Source organism: Patiria miniata, unplaced genomic scaffold (genome assembly GCF_015706575.1).
Source record: "Patiria miniata isolate m_02_andy unplaced genomic scaffold, ASM1570657v1 HiC_scaffold_19, whole genome shotgun sequence".
In the NCBI taxonomy this organism is placed as follows: domain Eukaryota; kingdom Metazoa; phylum Echinodermata; class Asteroidea; order Valvatida; family Asterinidae; genus Patiria; species Patiria miniata.
Window position 1 is genome coordinate 5,729,491 of NW_024037057.1, and position 17,265 is coordinate 5,746,755.

At 40.8% G+C, this 17,265-nt stretch overlaps 1 protein-coding gene across 2 annotated transcripts; it reads left to right on the forward strand.

Moving 5' to 3' along the window:
• Positions 1 to 632: 632 nt before the first annotated feature.
• Positions 633 to 17,044, forward strand: LOC119725505 (myb-related protein A-like). Of its 2 annotated transcripts, none has more exons than XM_038196917.1 (17): positions 633 to 818; positions 1,627 to 1,744; positions 2,835 to 2,987; positions 4,279 to 4,382; positions 5,099 to 5,227; positions 6,104 to 6,206; positions 7,895 to 7,955; positions 8,378 to 8,573; positions 9,396 to 9,544; positions 10,269 to 10,402; positions 11,197 to 11,280; positions 11,745 to 11,866; positions 12,592 to 12,712; positions 13,182 to 13,280; positions 14,176 to 14,268; positions 15,986 to 16,171; positions 16,798 to 17,044. In XM_038196917.1, the coding sequence occupies exons 1-17, from the start codon at positions 796 to 798 to the stop codon at positions 16,909 to 16,911; spliced, it is 1,989 nt and encodes a 662-aa protein (XP_038052845.1). In that variant the 5' UTR covers positions 633 to 795; the 3' UTR covers positions 16,912 to 17,044. The 2 variants fall into 2 exon arrangements, with proteins under 2 accessions (XP_038052845.1, XP_038052846.1); XM_038196918.1 differs by having other exon boundaries at positions 1,630 to 1,744.
• The last annotated feature ends 221 nt before the right edge of the window (positions 17,045 to 17,265 follow it).

The window sequence follows — 17,265 nt, forward strand, 5'->3', positions numbered from 1 at the left end:
GAAGTGAGAATTTCTACAGAAGCCCGTTAGCGCATGAAAAGTGCCCCCCCCCCCCAACAACAACCACCTTTTTTTTTTAAATAAAGGATATGAGACCGTTTGGCTTTGTGTAAACATATAGCTGAGGATCAATTCTTTGGTTTGGGGGCTTCTATATCTGAGGGCAGGCTTGACAAAATTACGGTCGCAAATGAGTCCTATTTGCCTGAGAAAGTGGAGGGATGCCATTAATAGTTATAAAATGGCCGGGGCTAGGCTAGGCTGCAGCATTCAGGCTTCTTGAGAAGTACACTTTTTAGGAGCTCGGGCGAGTTTGTTTTGATGTGAATATTTAAAAATGTAATTGGTTAACCCACCAAAAATTGAAAGGAAATGGAAAGATGAAGGACAAGACAGTAATTATATTTTGTTTGAGAAACCCCAGTGATGTCGGCTTGCATGTTATTTAGCCCTGAACTCTGTTGATTTTACACTGTTTTCAATGGGGCTTTAGTTTTACAGTACAGAGAGAGTGAGTGCACAGAGCCGAGTGAGGGCGCTATCACTGACAGCCGAATTCCATTCTATTTTTAGGACACACGCACCTGTGCCTTACGTCATCCAGACGAGGGATTGTCCAATCACATTCCAGGGCCATGCATCTCATTATTCGGCGCGCGCGATTTCAATAAAGACTTCCGCGTAGAGTACAGGTCATAGCATTCCTGAGGGGCGAAATTCTTCCGAAATATTTGGGATCGGGGATTCCAGATTGGTTGGATCTGATGCCCAGGATTACCAGGAAGAGATCGAGTCATGTATTCTGGCAAATGTTACAGGTTTGTGATAATTTCTGAGTGTTTTTTCTTGGGCCGCCCTTTCAGTCGGCTGTGCTTTTGTTCGTGCACATCGCGTTGGCGACAATGGCGTTGCTAAATCAAGGTCTACACACGTCATCAAACCACAAACTGCATCATGATCGATCAAATCATTCAATACTGCAAATCCTTGTTGACCCTTCATTTCTTTGTGACCTCCCACTTTTTCTTGTATTTTGTACAATTTTGAACATTGTAATTTTTTTTTCTATGACAATGACATGTATGAATTGAATTGAATGATTTAAGATTTATTTCATATTTGCATAAAACATGAACAATTTTGGCAAACATGGCAACCAAAGGCATGAACATAATGAAGCTTTTTTCATTACATTTACATAGGTAAATTTTCATAGGCCTACTGACATGACTGACATGAGACACTGTTCATTAATCGTGATTATGTAAATGTTTTGTTTTGTTTTGATTCTTTCTTCATGATCAAGTAAGGTTTCAGACATGTCAGATGTCTTTTGTCCTACATTTCAACTCAGTTTGGATTGACGAAAATAGTCTTCAATTGGTTAATTTCAATGTAGGCCTATTCCATAAACATTGAAATTTTTAACTGGTTTTGAAATTGCTTAAACTTGCGTGATAAGGAATCTTTTTGTGAAATTAGTAGTTTTTCTCATAAATAGGGAGTTAGCTTCAAGGGGATGCGGGCAGGGGATGCAAATCTAGAAACTTTATTCTAATGTAAACACTTTCCGACTTTAGATTTTGATGTGATGTATTTATTCTTCCCCATTCATTTATACATTAGCAGTTACGATAGTGACTCTAGCGACAATGATGTCACTACCGATCAGGATTACGACAGCAGCTCGGCGAGCGACCCCAACAAGAAATACATCAACAGAGCGCGCTGGACCAAAGATGAGGTCGGTTGATCCAACGAGAGAAAAAAAAATCATAAAAAATAAAAAATAATACTTTAGGCATTTGGAAAAATGCTTAACCCCGATGCCAGTTTTGCACCATGTTACATGTGTGATAGTTAGTCATTGCAAATTAAAGAACTTGAATTTCCAATTGGAGAGAATTCTATGAATGGACATCACTAATTTTTCCCTGCAATGACCTACATGTATCAGCCATTAGAAGCAAGTCCTTAAACTTCAAATTTAGCTGGGACAATATTGAACCATTTACTGAGAAAACACTTGGGATTTTTCAGACCAGTCGCATAGGGTTTGTGCTCAGGTAGCCCCATAAATGTGGCTTATTTACTGGACTACCTCCGTAAACATAGGCCACACATCCACATGTACAAAAACGTGTCGCACTTTGCCAAATTTTGATTTTCACATTTAGGCTTAGTTTGTAGGTTTTTTGCTTTAGAAGCATACTCACCCTCTTTATAGGCTAATCAGAAAGTGCTGCCTTTTTCAGATGTCTAATTTTTGTGAAATTTCATGTTGAAATTTTGATACGCAAACGTGTGCAAATAAATCTGGAAATTTCACGAAAAATAGACATCTGAAAAAGGCAGCACTTTCTGATTAGCCTATAAAGAGGGTGAGTATGCTTCTAAAGCAAAAAAACCTACAAACTAAGCCTAAATGTGAAAATCAAAATTTGACAAAGTGTGACACGTTTTTGTACATGTGGATGTGTGGCCTATGTTTACGGAGGCAGTCCAGTAAATAGGCCACATTTATGGGGCTAGTGCTCAGGGAGTCAAGTGATGTCCAGGTATGGAATTCTTTCCTTCCAGACTTTACATATCTTAGTACATATTCTAATAAAAGTGTTGAAGGGTACTCCAATTTGTAACTTAAAAGTCAAAGCATAACGGAACAGGGCTCACATCAATAAGGGAATAAATGTGTGCCAGTTTTAAACACTGTACATAAGACGGGTTGGAGTCAAGTCGAAGGCGAGGATAATTATCAGCATTAAAACAAAATTACAAACAGGGTATAAAAGGTTAAAACCCAAACCAGTGAGTGTTGATTTGTGTGGTTTTAGGATGACACACTCCGTCGGCTCGTAGAGAACTACGGTTCGGAGGACTGGAAGCACATTGCGAGCTTCTTCCCGGATCGGTCGGAGATGCAGTGCTATCATCGCTGGCAGAAGGCCCTGAACCCCGAACTCGTGAAAGGACCCTGGACTAAAGAGGTAAAGCCTACCCTAGTCGAGAACATCACAAGTCCCTGCAAGTCCATCACAAGTCCATCACAAGTCCATACAAGTCCATCACAAGGCCATCACAAGTCCATCTCAAGTCCATCACAAGTCCAACACAAGGCCATCACAAGTCCAACACAAGGCCATCACAAGTCCAGCACAAGTCCATCACAAGTCCATCACAAGTCCATCACAAGTCCATCACAAGTCCAGCACAAGTCCAACACAAGTCCAGCACAAGTCCATCACAAGTCCATCACAAGTCCATCACAAGTCCATCACAAGTCCATCACAAGTCCTCCAGTCTAGATTCAACTCACAAGCTATTCCAATGAGCTTTGACAAAGGCATTACTTTGTTATTGTTCATCCACTGTTACTTGTGACTGGACATGTGATGTACTTGTGATGAGCTTGTTAAGTCTTGTGACTACTTGTGACTGTACTTGTGACTAGACTTGTGATGGACTTGTGACTGGACTTGTGACTGGACTTGTAACTGGACTTGTGACTGGGCTTGTGACTGGGCTTGTGATGACTTGTGATGACTTGTGACTGGACTTGTGATGACTTGTGACTGACTTGTGACTGGACTTGTGATGACTTGTGACTGACTTGTGATGACTTGTGATGCTTGTGACTGACTTGTAAAGTCTTGTGACTACTTTCGAATGGACCCTGCCCTTTTCTTACTTTTGTTTGAATTTTTTTCCAAAAGGTGAATAGCTTTTATATTGCTTCAAAAAATAGGAGAACTGAAAAATGGCACAGACAGTACACATTCAATAAACATTCCTTTTTTCTATTTGAGAGATTGCTAAAGGTTTTGTTTGCGTCTTTACATACAAAAAAGATCACCAGAGCTATTGTCAGGCTGTAAATAAATCGAAATGCGTTAAGAAACAACTCCATAATTAAACCAGGCATGCAATTTTTCCTCGGATCGGCTGATTTTGTAGTTTTGTACTTCTCTTGAATTCTATTACTAATTGGAAAACACTGTACAAAGTCTTGTGTGGTTTGGAATTTCCTTGTTTTTTCCCCTAAATTTTCAGTTGCATGCCTGTTAAACGGGATGGTTTATGTTCATTTGATGTCTCATTCGAAGTGAGTTACTTTTATGTTGCTAGGAAGATAGAGATTGAAAAATAAAGAATCATTCATTGTGATACTCAAACATAGCTTTGGGAGACAATTTTAAGAGCCCAATTACAGGTTTATTTATATGACTCTGTTGAACTTAGAAAATGATGATAATTGTTAGAATCATTTTTTTTATACAGGAGGATGATCGAGTTACTCAGCTGGTCAGACAGTACGGTCCCAAACGCTGGTCTCTCATCTCCAAGTTTCTGACTGGCAGAACTGGTAAACAGTGCCGAGAGAGGTTGGTTACTAGACCTGAGTCTCTGTTTTCTTTTGGTTTTGTATTTTATTGAACAGGAAAACGAGACTTTAACTGTAGCGCTGGGCTGAAAATTGATGCACACACAATATTCATACAAAGTTTTTACCTCAATGTTTGAATATTCAAATATTCGATCAAATCCAAGTTCCAATAACCAGATACTAAATTGTGACCTGTTCTGTCAAAAGCAGATGCTTCTGGGCAGAGGTTGAAATTGAGATATGGCCAAAAAAAAAATTGGCCCTATTTTTTTTCGATTTTCAAATTTTTGCATGTTTGTAATCCTAAACATGTGTAAAATATACTATAAAAGTTTGAAACCCTAATTTGAACTCTCAATATAGTATTTCTGATGATTTGTTAAAATATAACAGTTAAAGAAGTTAATGTTTTGTGATGTTCGTGGCCATTTTCTCCGGTTTCTACTTTTCGACACAATGAACTTCAAAATAGCATAACTCTGTCCAGGAATGACCGGTTTCAAAAATTAAACCACCTATTAAAAGGAAAAAGAACATATTTTAACAATATGCAAAAATCTCATTTTGACCTTATGCCCAGAAAAGTCTGATTTTGACAGAACAGGTCACAATTGTTCGAAAAAGCACAGCACTACTTCACAAGCAGTGTTTCAATGACTCTGGTTTGTTGGTCCGACTCATTGTTTGTTTTTGTCTGTCCTTTTTTTTTCGCAGATGGCACAACCATCTGAACCCGGACATCAAGAAGAGCGCCTGGACGCAAGACGAGGACCGCATCATCTACGACGCCCACAAACGCCTCGGCAACCGCTGGGCCGAGATTGCCAAACAGCTTCCCGGAAGGTAAAAGTTGACGACTCAAGTAATCGGAACGTGATTACGCATTGTCCAAGTGTAACCTGTGAGATTTCCCGCCAGACATGAAATACCATGTTGCGGACTTGCAAAGCGCGCCCTACACATCTGACCCACTGGGTACCCTACATAGTACATACCCTCACGCATTTGAGTGACTTAAATCCTGTCACATTTATGTTTTTGTAAGCGTGACACGACTGTTTCAGAACGATGAAATTATTATTATTATTATTATTAATCATTTCTCGTAATGAAACCAAGGATTCCTCAAAAGCGCCCTAGGCACTGTAGCTCGCAAGCCTGAAGAAACCTGTGGAGAGAAGACAATGAGAAGAAGTTACAGTTTTAGAGGTGGGAGGAAAAGCCCAGAAGAATATTCAGGGAAAAACCCACGGAATCAGGCAGGGACTGAAAACCCAATCCACATATTGGCCCAGGCGGGATTCGAACCCGGGTCACAGCGGTGGAAGGCGAGGAAAGTACTGCTACGCCAACCTGACTCCCCTTTATAATTACACTATCTAATAATCCGAGATGTGATATAACAATGAAGTGTACATAACTCTGCCTGAGAAATCCTTAATTAACCCCAACAGAACTCAACCCATCACACCCCACGCCATGGTTTTGTTGGAATCTGTCAGGATGGGTACAGTACCCCTAAACTGACAGTCTTTTACATTGGGTTGGCACACCTCCAGAATCAAAGTCAGAAATATGTGTGTGCAGTTTCCCATATGGTGTTGGAATTTGCCAGGATGGGTATGGTTCCTAGTAAATCATGCTATTAGGGAGTTGGGGTTTATCTTCATCAAAGATTTGAACTCATTACTGTTATTGCATTGTTTCCCTCATTTCTAGAACGGACAATGCCATCAAGAACCACTGGAACTCGACGATGAAACGCAAAGTGGAGACGCAGAATCCTTACACTCCGATCAAACAGATTCCTCTTAACAACCAGGTACAATACCATGTTGATTTGATTCCTTACTGTCGACCGAAATTTGACTCAGTCATCACCCCAAAACTTCACACATGACTTGGTTTGGAATCTCTTGAAACAGATCCCAAATATTAAAGGGAATATACATCATTTGCTTTTGCTGTAATTTTCAGAAGTGGATGGAATTGGGGGTTTGGAAATATATAGCAAATATAGTTACACTGACGTTTTTGAGGTTTTGGGTTCGAAAATGCTATGAAAACCGAGAAAAACAATCATTTTCCTGTAGTCTGGTTCCCTGACTCCATATAAGAAGAAACAGAGCAGTTTACATACATTGGGGAATTGTAAGGTCAGGGAACCAGTCTAGCTGGCTTGTACCCGTTCATAGGTGTGTAATCGATTGCAAACAAGTGCGATGGTCAACTGGGGCCAGTATTTGAAAAAAAGCCAGTTTTTTCCAACGCTGGTTGGCCGACCAGCGTTGGAAATTGATACAAAAATACCACTTTTCTTGCAAAAGACAGTATACCAGGTGCCATGATTTTACAGGATGCTTTACACTGTCTTTCACTAACAGTCCAGCAAGGTATTTCAAAATGATTTGGTAGTTTTATTTTTTGATGGTTTGCAAGAATTTAATTTTTGTGTAAGAAATACTTGTAAGTATTTTGTGGTTGTAAATTGTTTCGTTGTTTAACAAAGCTGTTTCACTGGCTGTTGCTGCAGTATTTCAGAGGTATGTCATTTTTGGTTCAAAATGAAGCTTTTTAGCGTCGGTAGCAGCACAACAAATCATAATGTCTCTCTGTTAGTCCGTTAGTTTTTTAGTTAGTAACAAACGTGGACATTGTCTATTACTCCTACGTCTTTTGACCGATTGCAACCAAAGTTTGTAAAAAGTATCAGTAGCCAAGCCTGTTTTCTTACTCAAAACATTACTTTGAGAAAGTTAATGTTACAATCACGTGACCCGTGCATTAACATGAATTTATTGGCCTGCAGTTTCCGAGATCTGATGGAGCTTGTTTTAATAAGTGGTCAGCACTTAGTTTCATTTGGCCATCAACTTCAATTCTGTCAAAAGCACTCGTACAAACCTTTGCATTTGTCGACAACTTTGTTAAAGCTATAGTCCATCATTTGCAGCTATCCAAAAAGTAACTGGCGTAATTATTGTTGAAAAACATACTTGGTTGAAAGATAGTAAGGGGACTAAACTCCCTGTAAAATTATTCTTTCTGGCAAGCTGTCTGTTTGAAGTAATCAACGAAAGAAGGCCTTTCCAACGGTGCTTCTTAAGACGCACCGTAGGAAATTTAAATTAGTAGTTCGTTTTGTTATTTGGCGAAGCGCGCGCAAGCATTGGCACGACGCACACGCGCGGGCGGTTGCTATAATTCCTCGGATCAGTGCGCGACATCGCGTAGCTGCAATCGGCTCAGTAAGAACATGTCTCGGACGCTGAATTCAGGCCCAATTCAAAACATGATTCTGCAACTTTTGATTTGAAATTGAGATCCTAGAATGTTGTTTTTCTCGGAATATACAGCTGAAGCTGAGCTGAAACTTCATCAGGTTAGTTGTTCAGTACCCTTCTTTAGATTTTGAACACTTTTGTTGCTTCAAACGAACAAAATGCACAAATTACAAATGATGGACTTTATCTTTATTTTTTTTGCTATCTTCTCCACGGTGGTTTATAGATCACCTACATCTATCCAGACTCAGTCTCCACGGCAATGGAGGAGCAGCGCTCTTTGCAAAGTAAGTTTTTTTTCTTCTCCGAATTACTTCTTTGATTACTTTGCTCAAGTTGAACAACATTGACTTCTTATTCACTACATCTTTCCAGACTAAAATCTTCGCGTCAGATGCAACAACCAGGTTCTTTTTGTCTTAGTTTTGCTTTGGTCTGAGTTTTTTTGTCTTAGTTAAATTTTGTTTCAATTGCACCTTTGAAATAGGATAAGCAAATAATACTGAACAAAAAAATTCTGACCATTTGAGGGCAATGTGCCACTTTAATGCAATAGTGTTAGAATACCATGTTAAGAGTTGGCTGTCAAAAAGCATGCTAATTGGCTCTATATTTTTATCACTTACTATATCTAAATTGAATTACAAACTTGTTGCATTTTTTACTAACTGCATAAAATTTGATACTCTGTTACCATGGTGATTGCTAGATGTACCAAAGGCTCGGGCCCCTGGGCAGGGATTGGTCCGCACGCTCCACCAGACCCACGGCAACAGTTTAGCCAATCAGCAGCAACCGTCGGTCAAGCAGTGGGCGTCGCCGGACCACCGCTCGGCCGATTACGGCACAGAAGCCAGTCCTATGTTTTGGATCGTCCGGGACGACGAAGTTCTCAGTCCAATGAGGTATAGTTTCAAATCATCTAATTACAAGGGGAAAAAAATTTAAATCAATAAATTAAATCACTATAATGCAACCTTTCATAACTGAAGGTTTTGGTGTCCTGCCGGATATGAGACTGAGCGTTTGACATTGCAGTCTTATTGCGCGAAGCTAGCGCGCAGGCAGGTTCCACACGCATGAACGTGCGCAACGAACGCATTGCGATATCACTGATCTCCATGTTAAAATGGACGTCAGTGTGCGACGTGCATTTTTATCGTCCAGACACGTGGCCGTTCTAGACCAATGAAAGTACAGTATCCAAGCACACGATATAACCAACATGTTTATAATCATACAGTTGGAGATTATGAAATGATCGTTTGAATGGACGACGCATCAAAGAAATTTGCTTTGTAAAAAAAACTGGATAAGACACCATTGAAAAGAAAACTGCGTGAGTGCGACATTGTACAAAATGCTTTCTAAGCATAGATAGACCTAGCTGTATTGATGTAGTGCGCCATTATTCAGAAATATTTGCCTAATAACTGCAAAGGACGCATAGACCTGACTAGGCAACATTTTATGACACTACACATCCCAACTATTCAAATTTTAAAAGTTACACAGTAATATCGTTGTGCTCTGAATATTCTGAATTAACAATTTGAGTTGCGATAAACATCAAGACCAGTTCGAACTCGGCGCAAATGCGAACTTGTGATTCCCTGTCAAGATTTTGCTCTGCAAATTTGCAGAAATTGAACACATGTCAACGCCAGTGAATTTCGCAGCTAATATATTTTTTTTTGACATCATCTTCCAATCACATTCGTCTCTAGGGCTATGTCTGATTTCACGGACCCGGCGCAACTGCTTGACTTGGACATGTCGGTGCACGACTTCAACGATTTCGAGATGATGCTGAGCAACCAGGAGAACGAGTCTCCGGCAGGCGTAGGAAGAGGGATGTCTCACAAAGGAACGACAGGTACATGTATTGCTTCGAAATAAGACATGCATTTTGCGAACGGCCGATGTCGTGGATTTTTTTGTCGGTTTCCTTTTAGAAGTCCAAGTCTAGCAATGTTTCTGGCACATATTTAGTGACATTTTGAAAAGTGAAACGCATTTCAAGTATTTAATGCCGGCCAGATTTTCAGTTCAATTTTGTTCGTCTTCATTTCAGTAACACTTACATGTACTTTACAAATCTGGAATTTCAGAAATTGTTGTCTATTTTGTCAACAACAAAAATATCAAATTCGTAGAGATAAGCAAATTTGAATTGAATATTGTATATAATAAAGCAATATAAACATACTTTGTAGATCTGAAAATGGAAAAAATTCACAAATGGAAATAGTTCAACAAACGGTTCTTAGGTTTCCCCAAAAGTTCTGTTAAGTTATAGGCCCTGTGCGTAAACAACAGAGGGCGCTTTTCGACCATGTTCGTGAGCCCAGTAGACGGGACACACTGCGTGCACGTACTGGTTCCCAACACTTGGTTCTCCGTGCCTATAGCGGGAAGTACGCACAGCTAATTTTATTATGAAGTGCACAAAGCCAAGCGTCTCCGCGTGAGCGTCAGACGTCGTCGGCAATGCGCTTGAGTGTCTCTCCCAGTGGTCTCCCCCAACTCTCCGTTTCTTACCGTTGAGGGGGTACTTGTGCGCGGAGCGCATAACCACTGTCTGCTGTTCCTACCCCCAGGTTATCATTTTGACAGTCAAGCTATCAGCGAGCTGTCCAAGGGCAGCTACGGGGGCCTTATCCCCATCACGTCGCCCATCACGTCCAAGTTCAGCACGCCCCCGACCATACTCCGCAAGAGCCGACCACGACTGGTATCCTTTTTAACAATATACGTTGCAGCGTGCTCAGTGGGCTCTGTGCGTTAACAAGAGAGGGCGCTGTGCCACATAGCAACAACATCTTGTAGAAAGGACACTTGCACATGCGAACAAGATAGGATGCGTTTCTTACCACATTCGAGAGTCAGTGGACAGGACACATTGTGTGTGCATACTGGATCCGAATGTATAGCGCGACGTACTCGCAACTAGGGGGAGTGTGGCGAAGTGGTTAGGGTTCGTGACTCATGATCAGAGGGTCGGGGGTTCGAATCCAGCTGCTGGCCATATCTTGCGTCCTTGGGCAAGCCACTTCACCCCACTTGCCTCTCTCCACCCAGGAGTATAAATGAGTACCGGCATTAGCTGGGGAGGAACCAGCGACTAGCACCCCATCCAGGGGGAATAAAAATATTCTCAGTCGTTTAATGCTACTGAAACCGGAGATAAACGCTGACATGATGGGCCATATTGGCTCGTGACAGACTTTACTTTTACTCACAACTTATTTCATTCTGAATGTGCATAAAGCCACAGCGTAGTCGAGTGAGAGTCAGGCGTCGTCAGCAATGCATTCGATTATTGCATTTATCGATTGCAGAAGAAGCAGTAATGACCATTTTCCATTTAGATTTTCTTCGAAATCGTAAAGGCATTATGCACATGCTTCGTCAAATTTTGTTCAGACTGTACATTCTAAGTTAGTGGAGAAACTTAAAAAAATGTTAGGTACTTTCTAACAAAAACGGAAACAACTTCGTTGAGTTTCCTTGACGTATCTGCCACAGCGCTCCAGGAGAATTCTAGACGGCAGCATCGCGACCACGCCCAAGGGCACGCCCATCAAGAGCCTCCCGTTCTCGCCCTCGCAGGTCGGTCCATATCAGTTCATTCATGAAGTTGGGGAACATTTTATGTCATATTTGTAGATGACACGCCAATCACTGAGAGCGACTATTGTTAGTGTCTGTTTTGACTTTTAGTTCAAGAATGTTTCAGTGTGGTATTTTATAAAGGATAAACAAGTCAATTGTGGTAATGGCACCATTTTTACCACGTTTGGCTCCTACTTAAAAATTGTCAAGTTTAATCCAAAATTATTAGGTGAGAACATAACTAACCATTTCAATCTTGCTGTTTCACCACTTTCAACAGCTCCAGTTGGGGGGGGGGGGGGGGCACACCGCTTGCGCGTGTACTGGTTCGTGCACCTAAAGTCGAAATACGCACGACTAACTTTGTTCTGATTTTGCCCATAGTGTGTGTGTCAAAGATATTGTTGTCTTTTTGGCCTTTGCTAATTTCTTTCCTAATTTAAATTTTTTTTTGTATTTAGTTTTTGAATTTAGACAAGCCGAATCAGAGCAGCGTCAGTCAACAGGTCATGACCTCCACGCCTGTCATCAAATCCCATCATGCAACACCCAAGATGTTCACCACGGGAACGCCCGTCAACAGGTATAGCCGTAAAGAGCATAATTACATTTTGTTTGTGGCTATGGATTGTCACAGTAGTGGGTTGACTGCAGTGACCCAAAGTCATAGCCGCAACCTGCCTCAAAAGGGTGGTCAACTAGCTTTCCACGAAGTTTATAATTAATAACGGAATTTTTCAAGTAAAATGATCATCTCAAACTAGTTTTCATCTTTTCTGTAATTTTCCCCATTTACCGTTTTGCCCATTTGTTCTCACTAGTGAACTTTTGTGTTGTTCAATGATAAAACTTTTACCCTTTTCAAAAATGAATCGCATCAGAACTGCAATTGTTTTATTCATTTGTTTTGGCAAAAGCACTTATTAAAATATTTTTTTCTTGTCTAGTCATATATATTTTTGGAGCAACCCTGTTGGTGACATTTTATACTAAGATGTGGCCTTTTTTCTCTCTTTCTAATAGACCTTTATTATGCTGCCACCATTTCAGTCATGTTCCCTGTATCCAATAACAGTACTGAATGATAATTTTTTTGTACAAAAAGGAAGCAGACTATTTTTCCTTTCAGCTTTAGCTACGTTGATTTGAATGGAAGAAAATCAAGATGGCCGCAACATGAATATGTTCTATTTGCTTTTTTTGTGTGTGGCTTATTTACTTGGAACAGACAAGCATAACGGCTACAAAGAAAGTCGACTTCAATCAGAACAATGATGTGTTTATCGGTTTTACCATTTCGTTTTTCAGATATTTCCGGACCCCAAACAACGCCAAGGGTTCCCTGCTGGAGTCTACCCCGAGAACACCGACCCCCCTCAAAGATGCCCTGGAGGCACTGGAGAAAAGAAGTGGAACAAACAGATTCATGGTACGTACTTATAATGCTAGTGGCCTAGTTACGTACTTATGATGCTAGTGGCCGTGTTTTCTGTCGAAATTATGGCCAAATTTCATGGCTCTGTTTACCGTTTGCGAATAACATCTACAGAAAATTCTGTGCTAATTGTAAGCGTATTTCATGGGTAAGCGAGGAATTTTGGCTTATGCGTGTATGCACACATCCTGTTACATAAGATTCTGTGCTTACAGGGTTAGCGCAGAATTTTTCTGCTAGCGCGGTTAGCACGGTATGGCAATTTTAAGTGTGGAATCCTGTGGTAAACTTTGGTTTCTTTGCACAAGTTTAATTTTACGAGTGTCCAAAATAATCGAAGGTGTCCTTTTTACATTTTCTATCCTTCGTTTGAGTTGGTTTATAAAGATGTCAAGTGGACACAATTTTTTTACTGTTAAGAAAAACCAGATTTAGTGGTTTTCTTTCTTCTTTATTTTCAAAGCCGTGCACTCCGGGCCAACTGCAAGACATCACGGAAATCATCAAGCAGGATTTCGGTTCGGAATCCACCCTAAAGCGAGTCTCCGTGCGTGTCTCTTTGGTGGGTGTTGACTCGTGTTTGTTGTCACTCGCGATCAGCTCTGCGCTCGTGAACGCTCATGTCCTGCGCTCAACACTTGTACTATAGAACAAATGTCGGGATGCTGTACTATGTTGTATTACTTCCTGATGAATCAATAAAACTATATTGGGGCTGTTTTGGGCGGTACAGAGAGCGACAGGCAGGGAGAAGCTAATAACAATCATATCTTTTTGGGGGCAAGGCAAGGCCAGGCATGCAACTGGGAATTTAGAAAAAAACGAGGAAATTCTAAACCACACAAGGTTTTGAACAGTGTTTTTTCAATTTGTAATGGCATTCATGAGAAGTAAAAACACAAGGAAATCAGCAGATTCCTTGTGGCATGCCTGTAAGGCTTAGACAAGTCTACTTCACAAGTAACAGTTAGGCCAAAAAAAAAAAGTCTCCGGTTTCTGGTATGCACGCGCGTCGCCGTAGCCATGCGCGTCGGCAAAATGAAAAAGTTTTTTTTTCAATGAAAGATGATGTCTCAAAACCGCCAAACTCACTGGCTTGACTGGAATTCTGCTGCTGCACAATTTTAACGTGTTTTTAGATTGGGTTATGGTCGAGAATAAGCTTTATGTGGCCTCTCTGGACTCCCATTCATTTGCACTAAGTTTAGTCGGGCACCATTTGCTGTCATCAGCCGACATTTGAAGCAAAAAAATCAGGTAAAAAAAAAAAAAAAAAGCCGCGTCGCCGCACCAATTTTTGGGCAAGCTCCATACCAGAAACCGCAGACTTTTTTGGGGGGCCTTAGTGAGTCAAGTACAAAGAGAATTTAAGGCCGGTGTCTGGCACCAGGATAAGTAAAATATTTTAAGTTGTAGGGAAAAAAATTAAAATGCCGTTATCTTATTTTTTTTTACAGAGTGAGTCGCCAGCCAAGCGAGTTCGCAAGTCCCTCACCAACCAGCTGGCGTTTGAGACTGAACTGAGCTCCAGCCACTTTGCCGACGATGAGGTAAAGTAATCTCTCCGACCAATCAGGTTACCGGCTTTGGCTGGTACCTGTACAAATCTTGCTGGGCTTCTCTTTGCTGTCTTTGGCAGCTAAGATTGTGTTTAGTTATTTGGTCAAATTTTCAGTTAGAAAATCAAAAATCATTTTGTGGACACGAAGGTTCACTCTCTGAGAGATTAAATGATGCCAACCCCCCCATAAGCGAGGAACAAATAGCAAGCCAAAAGTGAGAGTCCATTAATGACAAGTAAATCACAAGACCATCACAAGTAAATCACAAGTCAATCACGAGGCCATCATAAGTAAATCACAAGGCCATCACAAGTAAATCACAAGTCAATCACGAGGCCATCACAAGTAAATCACAAAGCCATCACGAGTGAATCACAAGTCAATCACGAGGCCATCAAAAGTAAATCACAAGTCAATCACGAGGCCATCACAAGTAAATCACAAAGCCATCACGAGTGAATCACAGGTCAATCACGAGGCCATCACAAGTAAATCACAAAGCCATCACGAGTGAATCACAGGTCAATCACGAGGCCATCACAAGTAAATCATGAGGCCATCAGAAGTAAATCACAAGGCCATCACGAATAAATCACAAGTCGATCACGAGTGAATCACAAGTCAATCACGAGGCCAACACAAGTAAATCATGAGGCCATCACAAGTTAATCGCAAGGCCATCACAAGTAAATCACAAGTCAATAACGAGGCCATCACAAGTAAATCATGAGGCCATCACAAGTAAATCATAAGTCAATCACGAGGCCAACACAAGGCCACCACGAGGCCATCACAAGTAAATCACAAAGCCATCACGAGTGAATCACAAGTCAATCACGAGGCCATCAAAAGTAAATCACAAGTCAATCACGAGGCCATCACAAGTAAATCACAAAGCCATCACGAGTGAATCACAGGTCAATCACGAGGCCATCACAAGTAAATCACAAAGCCATCACGAGTGAATCACAGGTCAATCACGAGGCCATCACAAGTAAATCATGAGGCCATCAGAAGTAAATCACAAGGCCATCACGAATAAATCACAAGTCGATCACGAGTGAATCACAAGTCAATCACGAGGCCAACACAAGTAAATCATGAGGCCATCACAAGTTAATCGCAAGGCCATCACAAGTAAATCACAAGTCAATAACGAGGCCATCACAAGTAAATCATGAGGCCATCACAAGTAAATCATAAGTCAATCACGAGGCCAACACAAGGCCACCACGAGTAAATCACAAGTCAATCACGAGGCCATCACGAGTAAATCACAAGTCAATCACGAGGCCATCATAAGTAAATCAAAAGGCCATCACGAGTAAATCACAAGTCAATCACGAGGCCATCATAGGTAAATCACAAGGCCATCACAAGTCAATCACAAGTCCAGTAACACTCGCTCAGTTTGAGGACTTAGTCGGATTTCATTACACTGTGGGAAAAAAAGATAAGCCTAAGTTGCAAATAATACTGTGCATAAGTTTTTATCCAAGTGGCAAATTCTGGAAAATATTGTGCAGATTGATTAATTTATGGTACAATTTTATTTATATTTCATTTTGTGGGTATGTACAAAAAATAAATGCCCCTTTGGAGGGCAAGTTCTTCTTTTGCAACAGTCACAAGTAAATCACAAGTCCAGTCGCAAGTCCAGTCAAAAGTATTTAAATCGAAATTTGTTTGACATTTTTTTTCACAGCAAAGTCACAGTCTTCTCTCGGATTCGTTGCTGATGTCCCCGCCCATGCGCTCAGTTGCCGGGGCAACGGGATCCTTCAACAGCGCGTTCTTGATGCCCATGTCGCCGGTCCAGACCGCGGATAGCCTGGCCAACAGAGAGTCCAGGCACGGCACCCATGAGACACCGTTCAAACCGCCCACCATGGTGAGTAGGAAACGTCTGGTCTTCGGGCTAGCATTTTTAACCGTGAAGCATTTCAAAAGATGCCAACAAAACACGGTGGATAGTTTTTTTTTTCACAAAAAAGTACTTGACTGATTTCAAACTTGAGCTTTTTTAAGATGACCACTGTAGTGCGTGTGTACAAAGAAAAATTAAGAGAAGGTACAAAAACAGTGAAAATTGAATACATTTTGTACAAAATCTTTGCCCATAAAAGCGTGATGTTCAGACTTTGGTTGATTTATCATTTTGAATTGACAGTTTTTGTTAACAATTTTTATTTGTAACAAACATGGTGCAATTTGAAAGAATTTTTTAAAAACATTGTTATAATAATATGGGAAGAAACATAAATTTGCATTTTTTGTTTGCTAGAGAGTGATTTGTTTCTTGGGTGATTTGGCAGATAGATTTTACCCTACAGACATAGAATTCCGATGGTAACCTTTTTTTTATTGTACCATGTGGCGGCCATCTTTGATTTCAAAATAGCCGCCATTTCCAACCCATTTTGCTCAATAATGGCGAGAATGAAATTTAAGATTTAATTAATGCGACAAAAATTGACTTTTGTAACAATCGGTTATTTCTTTTTTGTGCGACTTCAGCTGGATAGAGCGTGGGAGAAGGTCGCGTGCGGTAAATCGGACGATCAGATCTTCATGACGGAACAGGCCAGGAAAGTTCTGCGATCTTGCCGGCCGCGTTCGCTCAAGCTTTGAGTTTCTGCACCCGGCCTTGGCTGATGGAAAAGTCCGACGATCAGGCGTTTGATTAAAAAAAAAAATGTGATGCGATCAAGCTAAATGAGTCGTTTCTCGACCCTGGTAATTTTTTTTTTTACAGTTTTGAAAAGAGCACAATCTCAGCATTATTGCTGTGAAAACTGCTTGCTGATACCATCTTTAGTTTAAAAATTATGGAAGTCGGAAGACCAAGAGATGTGATGAAGTGATGTGATGAAGTTGCCCTATTTTGGTCTGAATCTCCAAATGATAGTTCCCGACAAATGACTCATTTAGCTTGATCGCATCACACATGCTTGGTTTCACGGAGCCATTTTTAAAGAGCAAAAA

Excerpts from the sequence above, each read along its gene's own strand:
- LOC119725505 (XM_038196917.1), top strand. The coding sequence starts at position 796 with ATGTATTCTGGCAAATGTTACAG. Across the intron at positions 1,745-2,834 it reads CGCGCTGGACCAAAGATGAG|GATGACACACTCCGTCGGCT; the intron begins GTCGGTTGATCC and ends GTGTGGTTTTAG. Across the intron at positions 9,545-10,268 it reads GTCTCACAAAGGAACGACAG|GTTATCATTTTGACAGTCAA; the intron begins GTACATGTATTG and ends TCCTACCCCCAG.